Source organism: Solanum stenotomum, chromosome 2 (assembly GCF_019186545.1).
Source record: "Solanum stenotomum isolate F172 chromosome 2, ASM1918654v1, whole genome shotgun sequence".
NCBI classification, from domain to species: domain Eukaryota; kingdom Viridiplantae; phylum Streptophyta; class Magnoliopsida; order Solanales; family Solanaceae; genus Solanum; species Solanum stenotomum.
In genome coordinates this window covers 14,288,163-14,315,868 of record NC_064283.1, presented here as the reverse complement: position 1 = coordinate 14,315,868, position 27,706 = coordinate 14,288,163, and the positions used below count along the sequence as shown (strand labels likewise).

At 26.7% G+C, this 27,706-nt stretch overlaps 2 protein-coding genes across 2 annotated transcripts in view; both read right to left on the bottom strand.

Moving 5' to 3' along the window:
* LOC125854228 (premnaspirodiene oxygenase-like) overlaps positions 1 to 27,706 on the bottom strand; it is a 307,705-nt gene that overhangs the window by 81,761 nt on the left and 198,238 nt on the right. The window lies entirely within an intron of this gene.
* On the bottom strand, positions 24,010 to 25,809 carry LOC125854227 (premnaspirodiene oxygenase-like). Its single transcript, XM_049533713.1, has 2 exons — positions 24,852 to 25,809; positions 24,010 to 24,742 (listed from the first exon to the last, which is right to left on the bottom strand). The coding sequence occupies exons 1-2, from the start codon at positions 25,770 to 25,772 to the stop codon at positions 24,125 to 24,127; spliced, it is 1,539 nt and encodes a 512-aa protein (XP_049389670.1). The 5' UTR covers positions 25,773 to 25,809; the 3' UTR covers positions 24,010 to 24,124.

The window sequence follows — 27,706 nt, the reverse complement described above, 5'->3', positions numbered from 1 at the left end:
AGAACCCAACAAGTGGTATCAGAGCACATGGTTCAAAGATCCGGTGGTCCTATGGTTCAACGAGGTTGAAGAAAGGTTCAAGTGGTTTCAAATCAATTTGCAACAAATTTGATGATAATGAAGATTTTTTGTCAAGTTACATGTGGAGAAGAAGTTTCAACCATATTTTCAACATTCCTATTGCTGCAATTTTTAAGAATAAAAACAAAATATTTTTAACCCATTTTTAATCCATATATTTTAAATTTTATTTTTAACCATGGCAAGCAATAGTGATGAAGATTTTGTGAAGAACAAGATTATCATGCAATGAAGAAGATAGATCAAACTTTGTCAAGAAAATCCGGCCAAAAGGGGAGATTTGTTAGGGTTTTGCTCTAAAATCCAGCCAAAAGGGGAGATTTGTTAGGGTTTTGCCCTGATTTTCTTACCATAATTTAAGATTTATTTTTCCTTAAAGATAAAACAAAACATTACCATAAATGTTTTTACTTTTCTTGAAAGAAAAATATAATATTATTTTATATTTGGTTTATTCTCTCCTTTTAGGACTCCTATTCTAGTAGGAAAGGTTTTAAGACTCTATAAATATAAGTTTGTTTCTTCTAACACAATAACAATAACATCTACAATGTAGTCGTTTAAGACTTTTGTTTATGGGGAGATTTATTCTCTCTAAAGTTTCAATGTTTTTCTTTATATTAGTTTTGATATAATAATATTTTGATTTTTAGTATAAGTTTTTGATATCTGATTTATCAATCATATGATTTGCAAATAGTAAGCTTCCGCATGACGCCCAATCACCCTTCAGAACCCAACAAAAGGAACAAAGTGAACACAATGCCAAGGTCAGTCCTCTATATATATCAATGACAGCTTTTGATGTAAGCCTGCAAAGGACCATTATAGGGAGGAAAACATTCTTTTTTAGAAGAAAATTTCTAGTTTTTTTATTTTCGGTCAAATTTTTGAAAATATTTTCTTTACAATTTTTTTTTCTTAAAAATAAGGAAAGAAATGTCTTCCTTAGAAATAAGTTTCTTTGCTACTAAAAAATAAGGAATTAGCGACAGGCAAAATTTTATAGCTAGACAACAAATTAAGTTTCAATCCTATTTAACTACGAATTAGCGACGAATTGTTAGAAAATTCAACTAAAAATAGATGATCCTTAATATTTGTTATTTCACAAAATCAATGTATAAATGACACTATTCTTTTTTTTTACCCTTGTGAGTTATTAGCCTTGAAAATATACATTTGACCAACATAGAAAAACTAAGTAAATAATTTATGTTTATTGGTCAAATTAATTCATGTTCACTGATTGAAAACTTGACTTCAAAAAAATATTAAATAAGGGTATAATAATAAACTTACTTAGTTTCTTAATGCACTGCACATGAAATCTAAAATGGTATAAATTGAAACGGAGGAAGTATAAAATTAAACATTCTAGAAATATAAAATTAAACATAAATTTGAGGAGTTAGTAGGTAAATGATTGAAGATTGATTAATCATAAAATTATATATCTATATATAATAGGAGAAGTAAAAAGTGTCACATGTCAGCACTACAAAAATTCAACAATTTTAAAATTAAAAAACTAATTTAAAAATCTTTTAAATCTGTAACTTAAATTAACCAAAAAGAAATAAAAAAAGTAACCAACTAAATAATTCTATATTTCTAAATAATTTAAAAATCGTTTGAACATGAATCTTAAATTCACCAAAAATAAATAAAAAAGAGTAATTAACTAAATAATTCTATGTAAAATTTGTTACTGTTTTAAATTTTAATTTTAAAATTTCCTCTTTTGTAATACAATTTAAATATAAAAGGAAAAGTGTTAATTAATAATAATAATAATAATAATGATAATGATAATAATACTAATAATATAATATATAATAACATAGCAATAATTTGGATAATAATATATTTGAATTGCAAATCAGTTAGTTTCCATGAAATCTGTTTTTCAATTTGTATTTTAAAATTTTTAAATGGATAAATGCAAACTCATAAAAAAGGATATAACTAAAATTGAATCACGTTTATTTTTACCTTTTTAATAACAATTACAAGATTAGTTTTTCTCTCCTACAATTGTTAAATTAATTAATTAATTAATATTTTTTTATTTGTTATTGTAATTATTTTTTTAATTAGTGTGGTCAGTTTTAAATATATGTAAATGCAATTATCTTTTTAAATATATATATGCAAATTTTTTTTGAATTTAAGATGAAACTGTTTTAAAATTATAATGGTAAAAACTTTTTCAACAAATGTCAATTGACAAATACGAAGAAATATAAAATAAGAAACTTGAGAAATATATAATAAGTAATGAGTAAGTCAGTTAAAAGAGAAACCAATCAAAAGAAGATAAAGACTCCAAAAATTATCAACTACCCTAAAATTCCTCAACTACTTTCTTAACTTCTCTATTTCCCCAAGATTTAAACGTATTCTTCAACAGTGTAGTGTTCCACCATCTTTTCTCCAGTTTTTTTCGGTGCAAAACAAAAATTTCTCAACAATTTTTGTCAAAGGCTATAATTATTCCTACAACTCACGAGAAGGTAAATCTTTGCATATTTAATTTCTCTACTCTTTTTTTTTACATTGTATAAATAACTAGAGATTAAATATAGTATTAAAGTAATAAGTATAAGTACTAAAAATAATGATAAACCTTATAATAGTCATAAAAGTAATTTACCCCTTATTATTATATTAGAATACTAAAAATTAGTAAGTTCCTCGACATCTAATCATTGTCGTTGATAAAGATATAAACTATTATTTTCTTCTATGAAAAATTACAAATCTGAATTAATAATCTTCTATCTGTATATAATAGGAGAGGGAAAAAATGTCACATGTCAGAGTCAGAATTAATCTCAACATTTATGTATTAAAAAGTCTATTTTAAAAATAAAATAAAATAAGATTATTTAAAAAAAAAAAAAAAGACACATATTAGCAATTACTAAAAAAATACATCTTTCGGTTCTTCAAAATTTGATTTTAAAATATTTTTAAAATGTACTTTTTCAATTAAAGTCAACTGTCAACACCCAAAAATTGGGATTTGGTTTTTAAAAATAAATATACAGTTTCAATACCATATGTATATTCTTGGGTATTCAATTAGTTCAAACTTTTTAGTTAAACTATACATTTTTATATTATTTTAATCTATTTATATATAATATGAGAGGAAAAAATGCCACATGTCAGCGCCAGAATTAATCTCAATATTTATGTATTAAAAAGTTTATTTTAAAAATAAATAAAAAAATAAGATTATTTTTTAAAAAAAGACACATATTAGCAATTACTAAAAAAATACATCTTTCGGTTCTTCAAAATTTGATTTAAAAATATTTTTAAAATGTAATTATTCAATTAAAGTCAACTGTCAACACCCAAAAATTGGGATTTGGTTTTTTAAAAATAAATAAACAGTTTCACTAACATATGTATATTCTTGGATATTCAATTAGTTCAAACTTTTTACTTAAACTATACATTTTTATATTCTTTTAATTTAATTAACAAAATAAAAAAATAACGTAACTCCTTAGATTTCCCTTTTTGACTTTATTTTTTAAATGGTGGTTATCCAAATCAATATCCGAACGGATAAGTTTTTGAAATTTGAGTAATTAATTTGAATTTTAAATTTTAAAAGATAAATAACTAATTTTATCCCTAGAAAAGAGTGGCACATGTCATCACAATAAAAATCTAATAATTACTATTTAAAAAATAAATAAATTAATCCTAAAAATAAATAAAGTAAAAACTGATGGTCTATCTATATATAATAGGAGATATAAAAATTGTCACATGTCAGCACCACAAATATTCAAGAATTTTAATTGATTAAAAACATTTTAAAAATACTCTAAAAATATCATTTTAAGAAACAGGAATTTTAATCTAACTATTTAAATTAGAAAAAAATGACTATCCTTTTTTTAAAAAAAAAAAACTGTAACGGAAAAAATGAAGGATTTTTAAATGCTTCAGATCTCAATTTTAAAGGGAAAAAAAATGAAAACCGAAAATTGAATTTATTTATATAAAAAAAAAAACTGTAATGGCTATTTATATTTAGCATATTTTTAGAGGTTTAAGGAAATGCTTTAAAAATGTAATTTAGAAATATTAAAATTAAATTTGAGATAAAAAAAAAAAAAAAAAAAAAAAAAACTAACCGTAACTACTAACCGGATAAGTATCGTTTTTAAACTTGAATTGAAATCAGTTATTTTGCTCTATTTTGCCTCCTCCTTTATAGCAAATATATATATATATATATATATATATGCAGATCTTTTACACCACAAGGAAGCAGTAAGAATATTTGTAGGTTAAATTCATCGAAGAACAAATCTTGAATTCAGTTAATATATGTTATGAAAAGAAATTTGATCGTTAACCATTTTTCAAATCCTTGATCATTTATTTCACATATAATTTGATAAAGTATATGTACATCAATTGATATTTTCCGTGCTTGAACTGTTTGCTCATGTATTATAAAGTACATTACATTAAATTTTACTTAATTTTCAGTTCTTTTTAATCCGTAATCATCTTGAAATTGCTCTAAACTCACAAATATGCCAACTCATATTTCTTATTGGCAACCATCTTAGAATTTATCTAATGCTATGAAAAAATTTAGTAGAACGCATACAATTTTTATATATAAATTTGGTTGGAGTTTTTTTTTTTTTTGTTAATTTATTTATTTTTTTAGCTTTTTATTTATCTAAATGAAGAAATATCATGTTAGGGATGCTATTACTTGGTTTTGATTTCTTCTCTTAAGAGTTAAAGATCATGATTTAAATTCTATTCATATATTTGAATTAAATTTTTTAAGAAAATATCAAAAAAAAATTATGACTTTGAATTATGAAAGAATTTTAACTTATAGCTGTTCTTGACATTTACAACTTCTACATATATAATAACTTTCTTTTCAACACATATTTTTAATGCAATAAAATATAAATTTCAGAAAATTATAGTAATTGAACTCTAAAGGTTTGGACTACTGTTAATAGAGTGGATTGAGTTTTAAAATTTTGAAATGATAATGTTGACTAATCAATATACTATATTGTATTTCCGGTAAGTCTTGCATTTTGATGTTGAGAAATAGGCCTTTTGATATTACAGAAGAAGAAATATCTGAATTATAATTGACTAAAATAATATAGACTTTTAATATTACATGTTCTTAAGTGATTACAATAAATTTCTAACTTTATCCTTAGATATTCGATAATTGATTTATTAATTTATTTAAAATATGCCCAATTAAAACTTTGAAATAACATATACAGTATATGTTAAAAGAGTATAACTTTTTTGAATTTTACCTATTCCTAAAAGTAAATTTTCTCGGGATTATAAGAGATTACTGAAAAAAGGAAAAATAAAGCCGATTTTTTTTTTGAGTTTTTCTCAAAAACGTTTAAGAATGTTTTTGCCTTTTTTTTAGAAAATAAATGCAAATATTAATTAAAGCGGCAAGTTTCTAAAATATCTCATGAAAATAAATATTGTAATATGTTTACGTTGTAATTATTATTTTTTGCATTATATCATATTACTTTCTAATACGATGTCCATTATATATTTTTTCGGCATTTGTACATTCCAAATAGCAGAAGAAAGTTAATTTCTATTATTTTAAGATATATATCTCTATTTTGTAACAAAGAAATGCTAATGCTCTTTACATTAATAATGCACCACTAAAAAGGCTATTTTTTTTATATAAATTAAAATCAATTTGTAATTTGTAACTATATTAAATTCAAAACTAAAATCTTGGAAATTAATTTTTGTTAAAGAATTACTTAAATTTAATGTGACATAATCATTTTTAAAAATTTAAATTTTATAGAAAGATGAAAATTTAAAAATTAAATATTTGAATAATCTGTTTTAAAATTATTTTTTTAAAAAATTTAATTTTTTTATGAAAGAATCCCAATCAACTGTAAAATGATAATGCTTATTAACATTTGAATTGAGTAAGTCTTTGAATTATAATTAAAATAGTCATCTAATAAGTAGAACCTCTTTAAATTAATATTATCGGAATCATAAGATATTATTATTGTATAGAAGTATTATTTAATTAATAACTTAATATATATATATATATTTATTAATTTTAAAGAGTGTTTCAAGATTCAATGAAGTTTAATTTTTTAATATTAAAATTATTTTATTTTGCTAATTTATGTATCATATTTATTGAATTAATATAAAAACTAAATTTATTATACATAAATTACATGTATAATGTAGTTAATATTTAGGTTAGGAAATTTTTGATTTATTTCATGATTAGGGGTAGTTAATGTGTAGGTTGAGTTTTCAATATTAGAACTGTGTATTTATCCGATTTAATCTAAAGCTCTGAGTATATTTATTGTCAATTAAAAACTTATTAGTATTATGAATTTCACCCGATTTTTAATAAAAATTTGACATGACAATTATTTTCTGAATTGAGTATATAATAATATAATTTGATCAGCCATCATCTAATAAAATTGAATTAATTTATTTTAAACTATTATTAATCTTGATTACTATTATTTTATTTTGGGAATTTGCATTAACAAAAATCACATGAATTCAATAACTCTAATGTGGAAGAAAGCTATAATGGACCATGTATCAATATAATTATTTTTGGAAAAAATATGAAAAGAATTCCTTGATTTAAGATAATTTGATAATCTATATATATATTTTACTATATAAGAAGAGGGAATAAGTATTCACCACAAGTTAACATGTGTTTCAATAAGAAGAGGGAATAACCAATATATTTATAAAAAAAAGGGAAAAGGGCCTGATATACCCCTCAACTTTGTCATTTGGAGCTGATATGCCCCTCGTTATGAAAGTGGCTCATATATACCCTTACCGTTATACAAACGGCTCACATATACCCCTACAGTTACAAAATTAGCTCACATATACCCTTTATTTAACGGAAGTGAAAAAGTTAGTTTTAAATTTATATTTTTGACTTTTAATTTTCTTAAAAATTATTTAGGGGTATATATGATTCTTCTAGCAAAGTTCAAGGTATATTTTAATCTTTTTTATACATAAATTATTTTTTGACTTCTTTTATTNGCACTTCCAACTTTACACGGTGATTAAGAAATCATTAATACATTGGAAGACTTCACCATTTTGCCCTTTGTTTATATCAATGCACATTGAAATGAGTTACAAAAAATACACATACAATATAGGAATGGTCATATTAATTGTAGGGGTAAAATGGAAAAGAATTAATTAATTCTATCCTAATTTAATAAGTGCTCAAATAATATGAAAAAAAATTTTTTAGTAAGATTCTCATCTAATATGGGACGAAGAGAGTAACAATATAACTTTATTAATGTTGGGCCCGGGCAGCGCCCAGACTTTCTTTACTAGTTACTATATAAGAAGAGGGAATAAGTATTCACCACAAGTTAACATGTGTTCCAATAAGAAGAGGGAATAACCAATATATTTATAAAAAAAAATGACATATAAAATAAAATGGAAAGAGTATTGATTTTTCAAAATGGAAAGGACAAAACACATATAAAATTAAAAGACATAAAATAAAGTTGGTTTAACTCTCAAACATAAAAAGTAACATATGTTATTAAAAACTTTAATAAAAAGTACTATAATTTACAATAAATAATAACTTAAAATATCTACAAGACAACAAAAAAGAGACTAATTTTGTACTGCTTGTGTCACATAAATTAGGATTGGGATGATTTTAAAATTTTAATTTTGGTTATACATTATAAAATAGACGAAAAATTGAATGATATAATTTTTTTAAAAATAACCGAATGAATCGTCCGATCGATAACCCTAATGTTACTTCTACTCTGTTCATTTTTACTTAAATTTAGAAAGATATGCTTCATTTCTACCCTCAATCTTATCGCTACATTTATTTGCTATTTAAAATTGAAATTAAAAAGACAAATGACAAATAAGTTTCTATATTAGCTAACTTATGAGCAAAATATATTATAACAATCTTTACTAATTTTATAACAATACATAAACTATACTCCCTCCGTCCCATATTAGATGGGCACTTCCAACTTTACACGGTAATTAAGAAATCATTAATACATTGAAAGACTTCACCATTTTGCCCTTTGTTTATATCAATGCACATTGAAATAAGTTACAAAAAATACACATACAATATAGGAATGGTCATATTAATTGTAGGGGTAAAATGGAAAAAAATTAATTAATTCTATCCTAATTTAATAAGTGCTCAAATAATATGAAAAAAATATTTTTAGTAAGATTCTCATCTAATATGGGACGGAGAGAGTAACAATATAACTTTATTAATGTTGGGCCCGGGCAGCGCCCGGGCTTTCTTTACTAGTATATATATAAAGCTGAATATAGAGAAGGTGATGTGGCACCTCTCAATGGCCAGCATTCCTATTTATTTTTTTCTCATTTTTTTCATTTTTTTAATCCATAATATTGTACTAATTAAATAGTTTAAGAAAAACCTAACAAAAGAAATGTTTACTAACGGTAATGTTAATGCCTAACAGTTATCTTATTAAAGCCTTTAACAAAAAAAAAAAAAACAGTAAGCCCACATAATAATAATTTCCAATAAAGTCCAAGTAATTGCTTCACCCACATAGCCAGACCTTTGGCTTTTCAATCTCTCCAGATTTAACGTGCATTACCATGTCAAAATTAGGATATAAAAAGACAAAATCTTTACCTAACCACAACAATTCTTACTGCTATCTAGTGGGGATTATATTAAGTTGGGTTTATTTGTATGTGTCATCTTCCTAGCATATCTAAATATATTCATTTCTATACTGACAAAATTTGTCTGTGAATAAATTACACTTTTGTATCCCATGTATGAGTGCTTTTTACTTGACATTTGCTAAATTTTTTAGATTATGGCATCTGTATCAAGAAGCTTGTGGTGTTGAATATAATTTTTAAAAGGTCATTATATTTACCCTTTAAATTGAAAAAAAAATATTTTTCTGCTTCTATTTATTTTATTGTGCTCTTTTTTTTTTATTAGATCATTTGGAATTTGAAAACTGCTTATGATATTCAATTATTTAAAAGTAGAGACACAATCTAACTTATATTTCTTTGTTTGATGCAGATGGATTTAGCTTTTTACTCCAACTACTATCTTCTATTAGTAAAGTAATGGAATTTGAACTTTCCTAAAAGAGGAGTTGAAGTTCTAATTTTAATTAATGGAAGTGTAAGTAGACTTATGGTGTAAAAACAAAAATATTGATTTTGAGAAAATCTTAAATTTGTGTTGTGTTACTAATTAAGAAATCAAAAAAACTTTCTTTTTTATGTATGTAGTAGCTATTTACCCAATTGCTTTTCTTATTAATCTCACTAACCTTTTGAAATAATTAATGTGTATAATATTTATACCTCTTCATATTCTATAATATATTTTATGTGCTATTTTAATATTTTGTTTTATTTTCTTATGTTGAAACTATATAATATTATCTTTATTATTAAGAAGTTGCAAAAAAAGCAGTAAGAACATATATTTGACAATTTTTTAAAGAAAAGGAACGGGTAGAAGAAAAAAGTAAAAAAGGGTGAGGAAAAAATAAAGACAAAAAGTATTAAAGAAATATACATGTAATTAGATTTATCAAAGATATACAAAGAAACATCATAATTTTTGGAAATATATACAGAAAGAACTATTTTTTTCTTGAATTGTTATTTCTTTTCTTTACTTTTTTTTTTAAACAAAAATAAAAGTATACGAAAATCAAGTACTTTAAAAGATTTAAAACTCCTAAGTGATGAAAATTTATATAGGAATGTATGAACCTAAATTAAATGTGAATAATTAAAACTTGAAATATTTGAATTTGAAAATAAAAAAGAATTTTAAAAATTAAATGTACTTTCTCCATAAGTTATTTAGGTTAAGAATTTTATTTTTTTCGATGATAATTATAATTATTTGAAATTATTAGAATCATGAATGTTTTATGGAAATATAGGACCTTCTTTTAATGAATTTTAATTAGTTGTCGATAATGAAATTTTGTATATGATTATTACGGGTTATCAAAATAAGGTTATTCATTATTTCTTTATGCGTATGAGTTTTGATTAATAAATTGTGAATACTTTATATATGTTATAAAGTATTTGTGTTATAGTGAATGTCTATTATGTGGAGTCCTTTTAGGATATGGTTAGGAATCCTATTTGGGGATCAAGTTAGATTTTCCCTATAAATAGAGGGGTCCTCTTCAATGTAATATCATCCCTCAAGAGAAATAATAAGTCTTCTCTTCTCTCTGCTTTCTTCTTCTTGTACAATAGGGTGAAAACCTATTTCAGCGATGACTACATAACAATAAAGTGCTTTGATGATAAAAGTAGTAAGATGATGGACGACTTTCTGTCCAGAATTGAGCATATATCTAAGGGGTTTTTATTCTATAGTTTCATAACAATATATATCCATTTAGTTTTTTTTGACTTATTTTAAATAATAATAAATTTCTTTCATAAATGACATTGTGTTTGAATTGATGTTACTTAGGAGAGAGCATAATGCTTTATTAAAAGCTTTGGTATGCTAATTTCAATTTTTAACTTTTTAAAAAAATATTACACCATTATTATATCATTTTAAAAAAATTGATTTCTCTTGGTGTCAATTTAATGTTAAGATTTTTTTCCCTTAATTATTATGTTTAGCAGGAAACAAGTCTCGACTCTAAGTAATATAATATATCGCCGAAGTGCGGTTCAATTTACTAGTTTGTTATAACATTAAATTAGGGATGATAATTATCTTTTTATGTTTGAATAAGATTAAAGATCTTCATTACAATGATTAAATTCAAACAATTTACAGTTAATTTGTAATATAGCTTTTATTTAATGAAGTTATACTCTATTATTAACTATGATTATATTGTATGCATTCCTTTTATTTATAAATAAAACTCATATCTCATGTAGTTATTTTTGTTTTGCATTTTTATTTTTTTTGGAGTAGTATAGAAAAAGCTCAAACACATATAACATTTTTTTTAAGGAAACAAACACATATAAATCAATTGAAATAGTATAACTTATGAATTAATTCATAAAAGCCTTTGAACATACTACAAGATTATTTAAATAAATGCACGTCCTTCGCTCTCTATTTTCACAAGCATACAAGTGTCAAATATTTATATATATATAGAGAGACTTTCAAGCACATTTTTCTAATTAAATAAAGTATAAAATAAAAGAATTGTGTCACTATTTATATTTATATTTAATTAATTTCAATAATAACTATAAAAATGCTTAAATTAATTTTATGTGTTAAATTTTGTGTTCATATTTGTATTTAATATGAACATTTTTATTACTCACTTCATTTTATTTGAAAAGTTAAAATTAATATCATAAATATTAAATTGTGTACTATTAATATTAATATAACTTGCTCAAATAAATAATTTAATGATTTATTACATTATTTAAAAAATATATTACAAAGTGAATAATAAACCTTATTAGTTATTTTAAATTGAAAACATCATTACATTTTAAAATGTCCATGCAACGCACGGATACATATACTAGTATATATAATGACATTAGCTCCAATAATGCAAATTATAAATGTTTTGAACATTAGTTAGAGATAACATTGTTATGCCGTAATTTTCCTATATTTAGAAAAATCACTTTTGAAATGTTCTAAGTATAAAACATTTTAAGAAAAATACTTAGAAAAGAGTCGCCACTTAATTTTTTAAAGAAATTAAAAAAACTTATAATTTTCAAAGATTTAAACAGATAAAATCATTTGAAAATACCAAAGAGGGTTCGGGGTTCAATTTACACTTTGAGAAAGATTTAAGCATTCGAAGTGCCCGTTAACATGCGCTTGACCTGTGACTTGACTAAAATGTATTTGACTATCTTTAGGAAAATAATGATTTAACATAAAAAATGATAACTTACAATATTTGATTAACTTTGATAAAATAATTAAATGAATGACACATTTTATATTATTCTATTTTTTAGAGAAAGGGACCCAAAATGGAACATTTGACTCGAAATACAAGTGATTAGAATATTAATAAAACTAGATTAATTAGAATTTATTTGATTCACTTTGAAATAATAATTTAAACCAATTTAATAAATTAAGGCATAAAAATCATTTTAAATTAATTGACTAACCTTTTTGAGAAAACGACTAATTATATATTTTACATTTTTTTTATTGGAAATGTTTTGACTAACATTTTAAAAGTTTATTTAAGAAAAATATTTTAACTAAAAATAATAATTTAAAAATGAGTATAATATGAATAAGTGAAGAGGCGTTAAAACATATATCTTAAGAATAAAAGGTTTAACTAAATTAGAAAGTATAATTTGATCAACATATTTGATTAATAAAATAAAATAAATATTAAAAGTTAACCAACACAAAGAAAATAACTTATCTTTTGGGGAATCTAATTAGGTTAATTAAAGTTAAAGCTAAATGAGATTAGCCAAAACATAATCAAACAATTAGAAGAGTAAAAGAGATAATGAAATTGGGCCCCTTCTTGGGCCAATTTCGTTGCAAATTTTTGAGCTTTAATCCAATCCCATTTATGTATACACAGTTTGTATATTAGTGTATATCGGGTGTATACAACCCATTTTTCTGCTTTCCGAGACCTGTACATCAACTCCAAAGACTTGTTCTTTGATTTCTCAAGGTTGGCTGACTCGTTAAGAGATAAAATTGGGCCTTTGGCCCAAAGAGGAGATGCAAGGAGAGGAGATAGGAGTTCATGTTGAACTCGTAGCAAATTTCACATGTAAAAAAAAGCAAGAAAATGCAGATTAATATTTAAAATAATAACCGTGCATTAAAATGAAACTACACAACTTATGAATTATTGCAATGATCTTTAATAAACATAATGAGACTGTGATGAACTAGCAGTGAAGAGTAGCAAGGACTTACTAGTTTCAATCAAGAGCACAACATATAAATACATTTAAATTAGTCTAGGCCACTAAATTAGTCCATAAACAAACATATCGCATTTTCTTGAAAATTCCAAATCAAGTCATGAAAATTCTAACAACCAATGACTTGAAACATACATTTAAAAAAAAAAAAAAAAGCCAAACACATGGTCTTAAAGACATGAAATCTAAACGAAGCAAGGTGATGCATTATCATAAGAGAACGTGTTCTAAATCAAATTAACAACGTGCAAAACGAAGATCTCCAACAACTGAAAATAATCATCACTCAAGTTACGACAAAGAGGAACTGAAAACATTTGAGGGGTCTTATCCAATTAAACACTCACTGGGAACTTTAAATGAAAAAAAAAAATGAACCAAGATTGTCAAATTTTACTTTGACTATCCCAAATTGCATCTAGTCAAAGATAACAGAGCAAAGAAAGCACCCTTACAAATAAATCTCTACCATGAATGATTAACAATTCAAGGTTAAGGGAGACAAACATACTAGTGCTAAAAGGAGAAGAAAGCTGGGAATTCTTCCAAATTTTAAACAAAATGAAACAATAGCTAATTTTGAATGAGATAAATTCCATCATTAATCTTTTAAATAGATAGCCGACTGAAGAAATCATATGCCTAACCAAGAATGAATTCAAGCTAAAGCATTAGCAAGGTAGGATCAAAAGTAGTAGAGTAACCAACTAATAGTTTAAATTAATGTTAATATCTATTTGATATAAGTTAGAAAAATGATAATAGCGCAGATGGGTCATCAACTAAAGATTAAAATATTAAACGTAACCGAGCTGATTTACTAAATCTAGGCTTAAAATCAATTTTTTTTATAGCAAAGCAGTGTACAAACTAGAAGAAGATAAAGAGTTCGGATAGCATTTAATCACCAAACACTTGAGAAATCTAACAAGCACATGCTATAAAATGATCTTAACTAAAGGCTTCGAATTTTCGCTAGAGAGAACAAAATGCCGATTCGGGTTTATATATAAAATCGAGATAATGACCTCCAAATCGAGAGTATATGAAGCATTCAAATTGGTCAATACGTAAAGCAACGACACTAAACCAATCACATCAGTTTATTTAGAGAGATGAAACTCATAATTAGACCATACTAAGGGACACAACTATCACAAAAGAAACAAAAATCTTACAGAGAATGACTATCGAGGAAGAACCCATCATGGAATATACATCATTCATAAAGAAAAGGATATTACCTTCTTCGGAGCAGCGAGACTAGGACAAACGAGCTGAGAATAGCGACTCTTCTACCACAAAATCTCAATATGAACAGCAAGCCAAGAGAATCTGAGTTGCGAACTTCTCGGAACTTAGAATTAGAGAGCTAAATAATAATTTGTAAGTGTAAAACGATTATTACCAAAGAACCGAACTCCAAAACATGTCAAAATCCAATTTTCAAAACTCCTCCTTATCACTTAGATGCAAAGGGTTATTTATAGGGGAAGTTGGGGCCATTTAGGGGGGGAAATCCGTTGGATTTTTGAAAGAAAAAATTTGAAATTTTCTTTGCTCCTTTCCGAGACCAACAGTAAAAGGCATGGGGAGTCCTTCTCTGCTCTGAGACTCTGCGAAAGGGGGGAAAAGGAGACGTGAGGGTGATGGATTAGGTTGCTAGGGTTATGGGTTCGCAGATGGGTGATGAGATTTCTGGATTTGCTGGATTTTTCTGGGTTGCGTCTGGAGGAAGAAGACGAGTATGAGCAGTGGGGTCGGGGTACTGTTGGACGCGACTTCTTGCTGGAGAGAAGATGTTGTGCGGGTCTCGATTTCTGGGTTCGTTCGCAGTGAAGAAGATGAAGTTGGGGCAAGTTCTTTGGTATTGCTGATGTATTGGGCTGGTTGGGTCGTTTATAGCTGTAGGAATTGGGTAAGTATGTTGTTGTAAGGGAAAATTAGCAATTAAGTCATAATATCTAACATAATTAGTCAAAATAACAACACTTTAAAATATTTATTTAAAATGGCAGAATGACAATATTTTTATAAAATAATATGTATTCAGATTTTAGTATTTTAAATTAATTTTATTTATGGAAAAAGTCCTATATTGGACCAAATTATATATCAATAATCGTTTAAAAGAAAAGAAAATTAAACCAATACACATTAACCTTTTTTCAACTCCATTCACGTTTCTTCCCCACTTTTCATGTCTTCCCCACCTTTAACGTTTCAAGTTTATCTTTCTTCAAGGTGCTAAATTGTTGTTCATCAAGAAATCTTCTTTATTGTTAAATGAAATCTATTTATTAATTCAAGCAGATTTCTCGATTGGCAAGGGAATTTCCATTATCCATTTTGATTTGATGTTTAAATCACCGATTCTATATATTACGGATTTCCAATCGAATTTTTCAATTTTTATGTGATTTTGTTTAGTTATTCATCAAATAGTTATGATTTTCAATTTTTTCGATTTTTTTTGTGATTTTCTTTTAATTTTTCAGATTTTGGAGAATCTAGAAATTCATATGTATGTTTATTTTGTTTGATATTTAATACATTCTAATTTTTGATAATTTCGAAATTCAAATTATCAAAAATTTTGTTTTCATATTTGAGATTTAGTAGATTGTAGTAACTACATTAGCACACATACATCATATATTGTTTGATTTTTTTATTCATTCATATTTAATAATTTCGAATTTTGCTTATAGGGTTACTAATGCACAAGTGAATACGGATTCAGATTCGATTTTGATGAAAAAAATCGGAAAAAAGAACATAGTAGATGATGAAGAAGAAGAAAGACAAAGTCAAATAAGAAGGTTACAAAATTGTATTCATACCACAATTGTATTCATATTAATTTTTGTTTGTCAATTGTTTTTCTTTTACTCATCATTTGTATTTTTATTTTAAAATATTGTATTTCTTTTTTAGTTTGTAGTAATTTAAATAGGTATATAATGTATTCGTTACAATTCTATATATTATGATTGAATACATAATTTATAGAATTGTGACGAATACATTATAAGAAGGGAAATGGAAACTTATTGGTATTCATTTTTTCGTTTGAAATACAAAATCATACTGAAATACAACCTTATATTTGAAATACAAACTTAGTAAGACATATTTTGTATTTTATTTGGCTAAAGCAATATAATTTTATGAATACATAATATATAAAATTGTGCGACGAATATATCACGAGAAGGGGAATACAAAATTATTGGTATTCATTCTGCGTTTGATATACAAAATGATATTGAAATACAACCTGATATTTGAAATAAAAACTAAGCTAGAAAATACTTTCTGCAAATTTAAAGTGAAATAATAATATAACAAAATTGGATATTGAAATATAAATACAATTTATTTTGAATAAACTTATTCTATGTATTCATCGCAACTGTATTTTTCAATATCATTTCGATCTACAACTAATTTGTATTTATATTTTGGTATATACTACACAACTGCTTTTATTTTTGTACTTGAACTAGAATGCCAAAGAGTTGTATTCATCATAAATCAATACCAACATTTTTTGTATTTTAAATTAGTTATACATATCATTAGGTATTCGAATACATTTCGGATGAACACATATTCAAAGAAGTTCAAACATTTAAATATCCAAAATAGAGGGCATTAGAAATTTTCCAACACTTCCACTCATATAAGATATAAAATACAAACTACTGTTTTCAAAAAAAAAAATGAAATTCTTAAGAACAAAGAAAAAAATGCTAGAAAGAAAAATGGCAACATATGCTCTTTCAAAAACGTAACTGATGTTAAATTTTAAAAAAAATTACCTTTTTTGAAATTTTTTGTTCTATGATTTTCTCTATTCAGTTATTAACTATTTGTATTCTTTCAAATTAATCAAAATAAAATAAATACATAACTCAATCCTTAACAAATTAAAATATTGACATTTTAAATAAATAGTGAAACTATTGCTAAGGAGTCCCATTAAAAGCTAAAATATTGTTGTTTTGAAAATTTTCCCTTGTTGTAATGCACTGTTGGGCTGCTGGAGTTGTATGTTATATGTATGGGCTGGGAAAATTGAATTGGAAATGGGCAAAAATTTGGCCTATTGAATTGGGCTAAGGATTTGATCTATTTGATTGAAATTGTAGCCAATTAAAATTAAGAACTTAGTCGAATTGAATTTAATTAGCAAATTCGACTAAATCTTAAATAAGACGAATTAATATTAATTAATTAACGAGCTTCTTAATCTTAACGAAATAAGATAATCAACTTAATTAACAAAAACTAATTATCTCAAAAAATATTATAAACTATTATATGACTAAACTAATTAACCAATTATAAAAAATATAAAATCTTTTTGAGATGGTTTTCAAATATTCATAAAATACATTAATTATATACATAATTACGTAAAACATATATATTATTTAAAAATTATAAAAAGTGACAAACTATCTAAAGTAACTTGCGAACTATATTTTATATATATAATTTTTTTTATTATTATTAATTTATTTATTTTGAAAATTTGAAATTTTATAAAACTAATTATTTTAAAATCGTTTGAAAATTGAAAAAGTTCGATGATTAATTTATATATTGGAGGGCCAAAATTGAATGTCAACAAACATTTTGATGAACCCTGCAATACGATGGGATTTAGGGTGTATTTATTAAAAAAATGTAGGGAGGATTTTATTTTTTTTCATATTTAATTGATCAAAACTTTTGAAAACATTTTCTCCGGCATGCACATACTTTTTAGTATTTACTTTATGACGTAGATTACCATGTACCAATAAAGAAATGCAACAACACTTTCAATCATGTGTCACCTTAAATAGAGCAACAGAAATCTGGCCAATCAAAAGGATATGCTGACGTTGAATGAATTAGAGCTTCATAGTTGGCAATTAAAAATCTATAACAATAATAATTTTAACTTTGTTGATAGTTTGTTCGTAGCAAAAGCTTTGTTTTTTTTTTTATAATTTTCAAAAGTCTTTGCTTTATCATAAAATTTAGCAGTCGTTTTATGAACAAACTAACACAAGCATATTGTTTGGTTAACCAGATTTGTGTTATCTTATTTATGACTACATAAGATTGAAAATATTGTTGCATTACTTTAGAGATGAAGAGGCAATCTTCCGAAAGTTGAATTAACAAAAATTAAATGATAGTTCTGTAAAACGTTTTTGCAAGAAATGGGTTAGAGAGTGATTCATAGGGTGCTATTTAAGGAATAGGTGATGTATTATCGCACAATGTTAATCAATTGACTAAATAATTCAATGTAGGTTAATTGTATATGGAATAACTTCTAAACGGAAATACGGACGTGATGACACTCATCTTATCCCACCAAGACAAGTCAGCCTAAAACTCAATTTTATATGGTGAATGCGGAAGTAAAATGAGAATAAAAGTTTAATACTATAAAATAATGCAGAAATTTATAATCAATTTAAATATACCCCAAAACCTGGTTATTACGTGCACAAGCCTATAATGTAAACACTAGAATTGAAAGAAAACATAAGTCTCAAATGATGTTGTCTCTAAAATAGAACAAGATCATATATAGGAGTAAGAAGGTCTGGTGAGATGACAAACAACTACCTCTCAAATCTCTATAGGAAGCCTCAGAAAAGAAGAGAATAGAAAGTATCACAAAGATTCGAGCTCGTAACCTACAAAAATGTAGAAGCAAAGGGTGAGTATCAAACCACACGGTACTCAACAAGTAAATTTTTAAACACAAGCTAAGGGAATATAATACGGGTACTCCTTACACCCCAACCGAACCTCCACAACTACAACCTGCATAAAAACCAGTTCAACCTAATATGCTATGTAAATTGTTAACTATTAGGTTGGACTGGTTTTTATGCAGATTGTAGTTGTGGAGGTTCGTTTCGGGTGTAAGGAGTACCCGTATTCTTTTCCCTTAACTTGTGTTTAAAACTTTACTTGTTGAGTGTCGTGTGGTTTGGTACTCACCTTTTGCTTCTACATTTTTGTAGGTTACGAGCCTAGATCTTTGTGATACTTTTTATTCTCTTCTTTTTCGAAATATTACAAAAACACTCCTACCTTCTATATATATTCCTCTTATCTGTAAAAACACACACATTTTGAAATATTGGAAGAAAAACATTACTATTTTTTTTCTATTGTTCTTAGCTATTTAACTTTTAATATCTTTATCGTATAACAATTACCAAATTTTTCGCCTTACTTCACACAACTCCTCTCAAACTCTCTTTTCAAAAGATATATATAGACTATGTATAAATATATAAAAAAAGTCTCAAATAAAATAATAAAGTCCAAAATAACTTTTAAAAAATCAAGGCCAAATGGTGACCAAATTTCTAGTGACAAATTGATGGTCACTGGCTTGCTGCTATGTTCCCCACTTGTCTCCCTCCTCTTTTTTCTTTTCTTTTCTTCCGTTTAATTTATTTTTGCGTTGAACCTTTTTATCTTCATATTATTTTATTTTAGCATCGTGAAATATAAGTCAAATAAAGTAGAAGGGAAGAATTAATTGGAAGTCGGATCCAAATTTCTTTCGTCTTTCTAAGGCCTCATTTGTTTGCATTTAATGAAGGTCTAAATCTTGATCATTCAGATTCAGCCATTAAGGTCTCATTTGTTTCCATTAAGATTAAAATATCTGAATACATTAAGATCTAGATGTCTAGACCTGAATGATTAAAATTGTTTGTTTTCATATAAAACTAAACATTTATAAAATATTATAAAAATTTCATTTCAACAAAAAAATATTACTTTTTAATAAAAATAATATTTTAAATGTTTATATTTGATTAAAATAAATTATGTGATATGCAAATAAAAATTATATATCGATATAAAAATTATTGTAACATGATTTCTTTTAAGAATTCAACATAAACATCTCTTGATAAGAACATATATCACGAAAAAATATATTTCATAGGAATAATATAATATCAAAAAGTGCAATAAGTATGATAGATACTGGTCGAAAAATAATAAAGAAGGTTTCACATCATCAAACCCTAACATATATTCTAGCTAGTCAGAAAAATTAAAGAATTTCTATTTTTTCGGATGACCTTAATCAATTTCTCTAACTTGTGAACCTCTAGTGTCATCATCACTAACAATTGTACTATATAATGGTTCTTCGCATCCAATTTCATATAATTTTTTCTTTGCATTCTTCAAAGCTAGTTGTACTATTTTTTAATCAATAAATCCAAAGCAGTACTCATCTTCTCATCAATTTCTTCTTCAAAACTTTTCTTCAATCGAACTGAAGATTGAGACGAAAAATTATTAGGAGCTCCATCATTTTTGTCACCTACTAAATATAAGTATAACTTGGACCCCAATCATGAACTCTTGTTGCAGTACAACCTTAAAAAAAATGTGCACAAATTCGGAAGGGAAGAGGTGAAGTCTTCAATGTCTTTGGCCTAAACAAATTAAATTTTCATAAGAGACCTCATATATGTATATATGGTAGTTGTTATTAATCATGACTACTATTTTTTACTCAAAAATCTTGAGTTCTTGATAAACATCAATACACCCAAAAATATTATTACAACAAGAGTTCTTGACAAAAATCAATACAACCCAAAAAGATTGTTAATATAAGAAAATACTTGTATAGAGTATGAAAACTTACCAGTTCAAGAGGAAAAAAATTGGTGTTAGGTTGAGAAAAGAGAGGAAGAAAGTTTGTAGAGAGAGAGCAGATCGCGCAATAAGAGGGAGAGGCTACATCATTTTTTTCGAGCGTATTTAATAAGTCTGAATGTTGTTAAGGCCTCATTTGTTTTCATTAAGATTAAGACCTCTGAATCTGAATACACGTCTGAACATTAAGATTTGTATTAAGAGCTACGTGTCTAGATCTGAATACACATCTGAATATTAAGATGTTGTCTCCAGATTTGGACACTAAATGATTCTTGTTTGTTTTCAATATCTGAATGTGCATATGAAATCAAACATTATATTAATAAAAAATTATAAAAAATTCAATTCGACAAAAATTATTACTTTTTGATTAAAAAAATATCATAATCATCAAGCATAACATAAAAAAAATCACGAATAAAAAGTATTTTATAGGCACAATATAATGTCAAAAAGTTCAATACGTATGATAAATACTAGTTGAAATATAATAAATAAGGTATCACACTATCAACGCCTAACATATATTTTGGCTAATTAGAAAAAAACTAAAGAATTCTTATCTTTTTTCCGATAACATTAATCCAATTCTATAACTTGTGAACCTCTAACGTCATTCATGCTTTTTTGTAGTGAACACTTTCACAAAATATACTAACGTATGTACTGTATAATGACTCTTCCCATCCAAATCCATCTAATTTTTGCATTTATTCTTCAAATGTAGGTGCACTATTTTTTTAATCAATAACTTCTGAGTAGTAATCATCTTCTCATCAATTTTCAATTCAGACGAATACGTTTTTTTCTTCCCCAAAACTCTTTTTTCCAGATGAAACTGAAGATTGGGATGGAGAATTATTAAGAGCTCCATTATTTTTGTCACCAACTAGTTCAACAACAATAATATATTAGTGTTATATCTTACAAACGAATTTGATGACCAAAGAGTCTCAATAAAATAATTGGCCCAAGACAAAATTCTAATAAGAGACCTCAAATATGTATACATAGTTATTATTTTTTAATTATGAATAGTATTTTTTCACTCAAAAACCTTGATGAACATCAATACTCTAAAAATATTATTGCAACAAGTGTTCTTGACAAACATCAATACACCCTAAGAAAATTATTAATATAAAAAAAATACTTGTAAAGATTATGAAAATTTACCAGTTCAAGAGGAAAAAATTGGTGTTTGATTGAGAAAAGAGAGGAGGAAAGTTTGTAGTTGTGAGAGCAAAAGTCACGCAAAGACCGAGAGAAGCGATATAATATTATTTTATAACTTATTAAATAAGTCTGAATGATGTTAAGACTCTCCTGCAGATCTGATCCGTTCAGACCTTTTCAGGTCCACTAAGAGATTTTTTGAAAAAAGAAACAAATGGACTTAATGGGCTGAATCTGAATGGTTGAATCTGAAGCATTCAGATTCAGACCTAAAAACCAAACGCACTTAATGGACTGAATCTGAATGATTAAGATTCAGACCTCCATTAAGTGCAAACAAATGAGGCCTAAGACTCTCTTCGTTCAGATCTTTTCAGATCCATTCTGAGGCTTTTTTTTTAAAAAAAATGGACTTAATGGGTTGAATTTGAATTCTAAGAGCGCAAGTCGCGCAATGAGGCTTTTCAGATCCATTCTATGCAATAAGTCTTCTTCTTGCGTAAAAGAACGCAATTATTGCATAAGCATAAATTGATATAATTAATACTCAAACGATAATTAAAAATATTATAATAAAAAATGAAAAATGATTTTATATATATATATATATATTGGTTTAATTTCAAATGGCATGGATAAAAATATCAAAAAAGTATATTTTTTTCTGAAAGTACATAGATAAAATGTCCGTAAGATATTTATCCAAATGTTTAACCTAATTTGTGGTACAAAATTTATGGCACACCTAACTTGACAGTATCCATCCATATTCTAAAGGGCTCCTTTCCTGTTAAACAATAGGTAGCAGAAGAGTCATGGCACACCAATCTTGACAAAATACATAATAAACATATAAATGTTCAGTTATTTCTGTTTTATTTTTTAGATATAGTATTCCCTCCGTATAACAGTAGTTGTCCATTATACTAAAAATAATTATTTAATAATATTTGTCCAGTTTAAAAAATCAAGAGATAATTTACATTTTGTGTCTATTTTACCCTTTCTATTAAATACTATTTATCATCTAATTCATTTCTCAAAGCATTAAATTTAATAAAATCAAAGGATAAAATAGTAATATTACCCCTTATTATTTATTATTTCTTAAGAGGTGTGTCAAGTCAATAGTGGACAACTATTATTGGACAGAGGAAATATAAAAAATGTCATTTAATTTGGCTTCAATTAGCATCTATGCTTTCTAATTTTGGGTGTGCATAAGTAGAAACTTAAATTTGTATAAAATTGAACAAGTAAATATATGCATTCTATGTGGCATAATACATATATGATGCCGCATTGGACTCAAAATTGTCATGTAGGACACCACATAGGACGAATATGTCTATTTGTTCAATTTTATACAAATTAAGTGTTTACTTGTGCATACTCAAAGTTAAAAAACATAAATGTCATTTGAGACCAAGTTAAAGGGCACATTTATGTATTATGCCTTTAGTTTTCAAGTAGAGCCATAATATCCCGAAGATAAAACCTACACTAGTAAAAATAAAGATTTTTCTCACTACAAATTAGTAGAAAATTTGAACTATAGAACCTGATTTTCCTACTCATTTTTCATAATCAGCTCACTGGAAAAATGCATTTGATAAACAGATTTTCATTGAAATATGGAAAATTTGATAATTCTTTTCATATGATAAGTCCTATTTTTTTCTTTCTCACCAATTCACTCAAATGGAAATAGCCACCGAACATTTTTCAATAGGAAAATTGTGACTTTAAAGTAGTATAGTGTAAGTTTATGTTGTTCACAAGCATACCATGTAAAAGAGAAATAAGCTATTACCTCCTCTGTCCTAATTTACATGGCACGCAATTTGAATTTCGAGAAATAAATTTCTTAATTTGGATTTTGAATTCAAACATAGAATTTATAAGGTTCTTCAAACAAAATTTACACATTTTGAAAGACTACGTAATTAAGAAGTATATATGAGTCACAATAACTAATAACGGGTCAAAATATATAAAAGACAAAAAAAAACTTATTTGATTATTAAAATTCGAAAGATGCTACATAAATTGAGACACAGAAGAGTGAATACTAGCAATTATTAGATAAACATGTAGTAACAAACCATTAAGAGAGATCAAAAGGAGTAGTAATCAAGCAAAGATCATTCTTTCTACTGGCAGCTATTCCTTCTGCTTCAGTCATATCAAAATCATCAACACTAACTCCATCAGGAAGTTTCCAATCGAAGTGATACAACAACTTAGCTAAAGAATGCCCTACAGTAGCTAAACCGGATAACATTCCTGGACACATTCTTCTTCCTGCACCAAACGGAATAAACTCAAAGTTATTTCCTCTAAAATCAATAGAACTATTCTCAAATCTCTCAGGTATAAAGCTTTCTGGATCGTCATGCCAATATCTAGAATCTCTTCCAATTGCCCACGCATTCACTATAACTTTAGTTTTGATAGGTATATTGTATCCATCAATTTGTGTTTCTTCTCTACATTCCCTTGGGATTAATAGAGGAGCCGCGGGATGTAACCTTAGTGTTTCTTTTATCACTAATTTCAAATACTTCAACTCCTCTAAATCGATATCTTCAAATGTCTTCTTTCCTTTAAAGGCTTCTCTAACTTCAAGTTGTGCTTTCGCCATAACACCTGGATTTTTTATCATTTCTGAAAACGCCCAAATAATTGTTGTCGATGATGTTTCAGCTCCTGCCATGAACATTTCCTACACGTAGAAAAATATCAAATATTTTTCGATTTTTTCCTAATTCAAACTTGAAAACTCTAGATAGCATAATAAATCAAATTCAAAAGTTATAGGCACTAAAACTTACAAAAATAACTGCTTTGATATTTTGATTTGTGATTGGCATTCCAAATTCCCCACTCTCCATGACTCGTAGTAAAACATCAATCAAATCTTCAGCTCCAGACTCACCATTACCTTTGTTACCATTTGCTCTATTTTCGCGATGCTCATTAATGAGCTTCTCTAAAATCACATCAACCTTTTCATGAGCCTTCAATAACCTAGACTTCATCCCACTGATCCCGTGAAGCCATTTATGTGAAGGAAACAAGTCAGTTAAGTCGAATCCTGAAGACAACGAAACAGCCTCTTTCACCAACATAATCAACTTATCTTGATCATGAACAACTTTCCCAAAAGCAGATCTACAAGTTACAGAACCTGTAAACCAAAAAATTTTATTCGATAGGTTAACCAACGACTCATCAGGCATAGAATTGATGATAGATGAGACGAGACTTGACATCTCTTCTTGTCGAATTGAGTTAAATGATTTGACCATTTTTGCACTAAGAAGTTCCAGGACACATATTTTGCGCATATTTCTCCAGTAATCACCATATGGACATAATGCTATGTCCGAATAATTGTAAAAAATAATACTTCCAGTCATACTTTGAGGCCTAGTTGCAAAACGAACATCTTGAGTTTTCATGATTTCTTTTGCCATTTCAGGTGAAGATACAACTATCGCGGAAATTTCTCCTAGTTGTAAGTGTGTTAATGGCCCGTATTTTTGTGATAGGGTTCGGAGAGTGTGATGTGGCAGGCCTCCATGGCTCGCTAATTGGTGCAAGTTCCCGATAATAGGTAGCTTCCATGGGCCAGGAGGCAATTTTTTGGTTAAGGTTTTTGATTTTTTCCATATTTGAAATAGATAGAATATGAAGTAAAGAAATAACAAGAGTGAAATAAAGAAGATTAAGGGTAATTGTTGAGTCTCCATTTTTTATAAAGTATGAAATGGAATATTATTTTATGGATACATGCTTTTCTTGTTTATATAGAGTAAAACAAGTTTATTTTATATGTTTATTATATTATGGACTAAAAATATTTTATTACTTTTTCTTATTAAATTGATAAGAAAATATCCACATTATTAATCTTGACAATAATGGTAGCAGAAAGTGACCGCACATCAATCTTTACAATAATGGTAGCAGAAAGTGACCGCACATAAATCTTGGCAATGTATAGGAATCTACTCTCTTTTTTAGTTGGGCACAAGTAATTCAGACATGACAATATTTATTGTCGTAAAAATATTTAATAATAATTGAGTTAGTGACATAACAGTCATAGTCGCTAAACTCTTTAGGTACTAGTGAAATAAGCATAGTCAAATTATGTCAAAACTACAACTATTCTTGGTAATCCAATTGTTGGTCCGTCAATGAATATATTTTCAATTTGATCCTTCCAGAATTGGAGGGGTTGGATATAAAATGAGCTAAATTTGACATTTCATATTAGGAAAATGTAGTAGTTTGTTGACTAACAAAATTTTGCAAATCAAGCCATGCGGGCTATCCAATAATAAAATAATCTGGTGTTACAATCCACTTGCAACTTGAGGGTTCATTTATTCACAAAGTTTGATTATTAGATGTATTTTGTAGAGGTGGTAAAATTAGCTTATAAAATTATAACTCATTTAAGTTTGGATTAATTATGGATTCATTTATTTATTAGTTTAGCCCATCAAAGTTTTGGTTGATATTTAGTTTAAATCAGCTCATGAAAAACTTAGTCAAAATAATTTCAAAAAAAGTACTTTCTATTTTATTTTATATATTATATATAATCATAATAAAGAAAATAATTTTATAAGGTATTGAAGTTTTAGGCAATTATAGCTCAATGGACTCCATCCATTTCAACTACCCGTTTTAGCCTAAGTGACATTTAGATGGATTATTACGCCACTCATTTTGATCGGTCCAAATTCAGCTCAACCCGCTCATTTGCCACCTATAACGTTTTGTATCACTTCATCAATTTGCTGTGAAAGAGGCATCTCCTTTTTTAGGGCATCAAGATGCAACTTTGTTCCTAATCCCTTAAGCAATAATAGAGTACTAGAAGAGAATGACATTTGGAGGTGATGGTCTTAAACTTTTGACCCCGCTTTCATGAACAGAACTTCAAAACTATCCATTTCCAATGTCATTTGGTGGTGATATCTTCAGTTGAATTCCCCTCTTAACAATAATACTAACTAGCTGTAGCTGATTAAATTGCATTGTTAGTGAACTTTTTTTAATACTGTCAGTGTATAAAGCGTAGATATCTAACAGAGAAAATAGTTAGTAATCACATCTAGCTATAGTTTTGCTTTTCCTTTTGCTTTGCATTCTCATTTTCGTCGTAAGATACACAAATAGGTAGAAGTGACACTTACAAAAAAGCTGTCCAGAAAATTCTGGATATGCCAGAAGGCAATAAGGATGCGAGTTCAATATTCTTCTGTGCTCTATTAATCTAATGATATCAAGATATTATTAAAAAATACAACGATTAAAGGAGAACTCGTATTCTTCTCCTTCATAACCGAGAAAAATATGGTTTTGTATTGTGCTCAAATGTCGCTCTGTTGCTTTAGTATCGGTCTCACTCATAAACGAAATTTGTTAAGTGAGACGGATACTAAAGCAACAGAGTGAACAAGTCAAGTTGAATATGAAGATATTCGCAGACCTTGTATGGTATGGAGCAGTAGCATATGGAACAATTGCTGATTGATATGTGGAAGGGAAAATAGTACTTGGTTTTTACAAGAATTGTCTGTCAAGAGCACATTCGAAAGAATGCAATACATACATGTAAATGAATCTAATGACCTTGCAAACAATTCTCGTCTTTACAAGTCATCGAAAT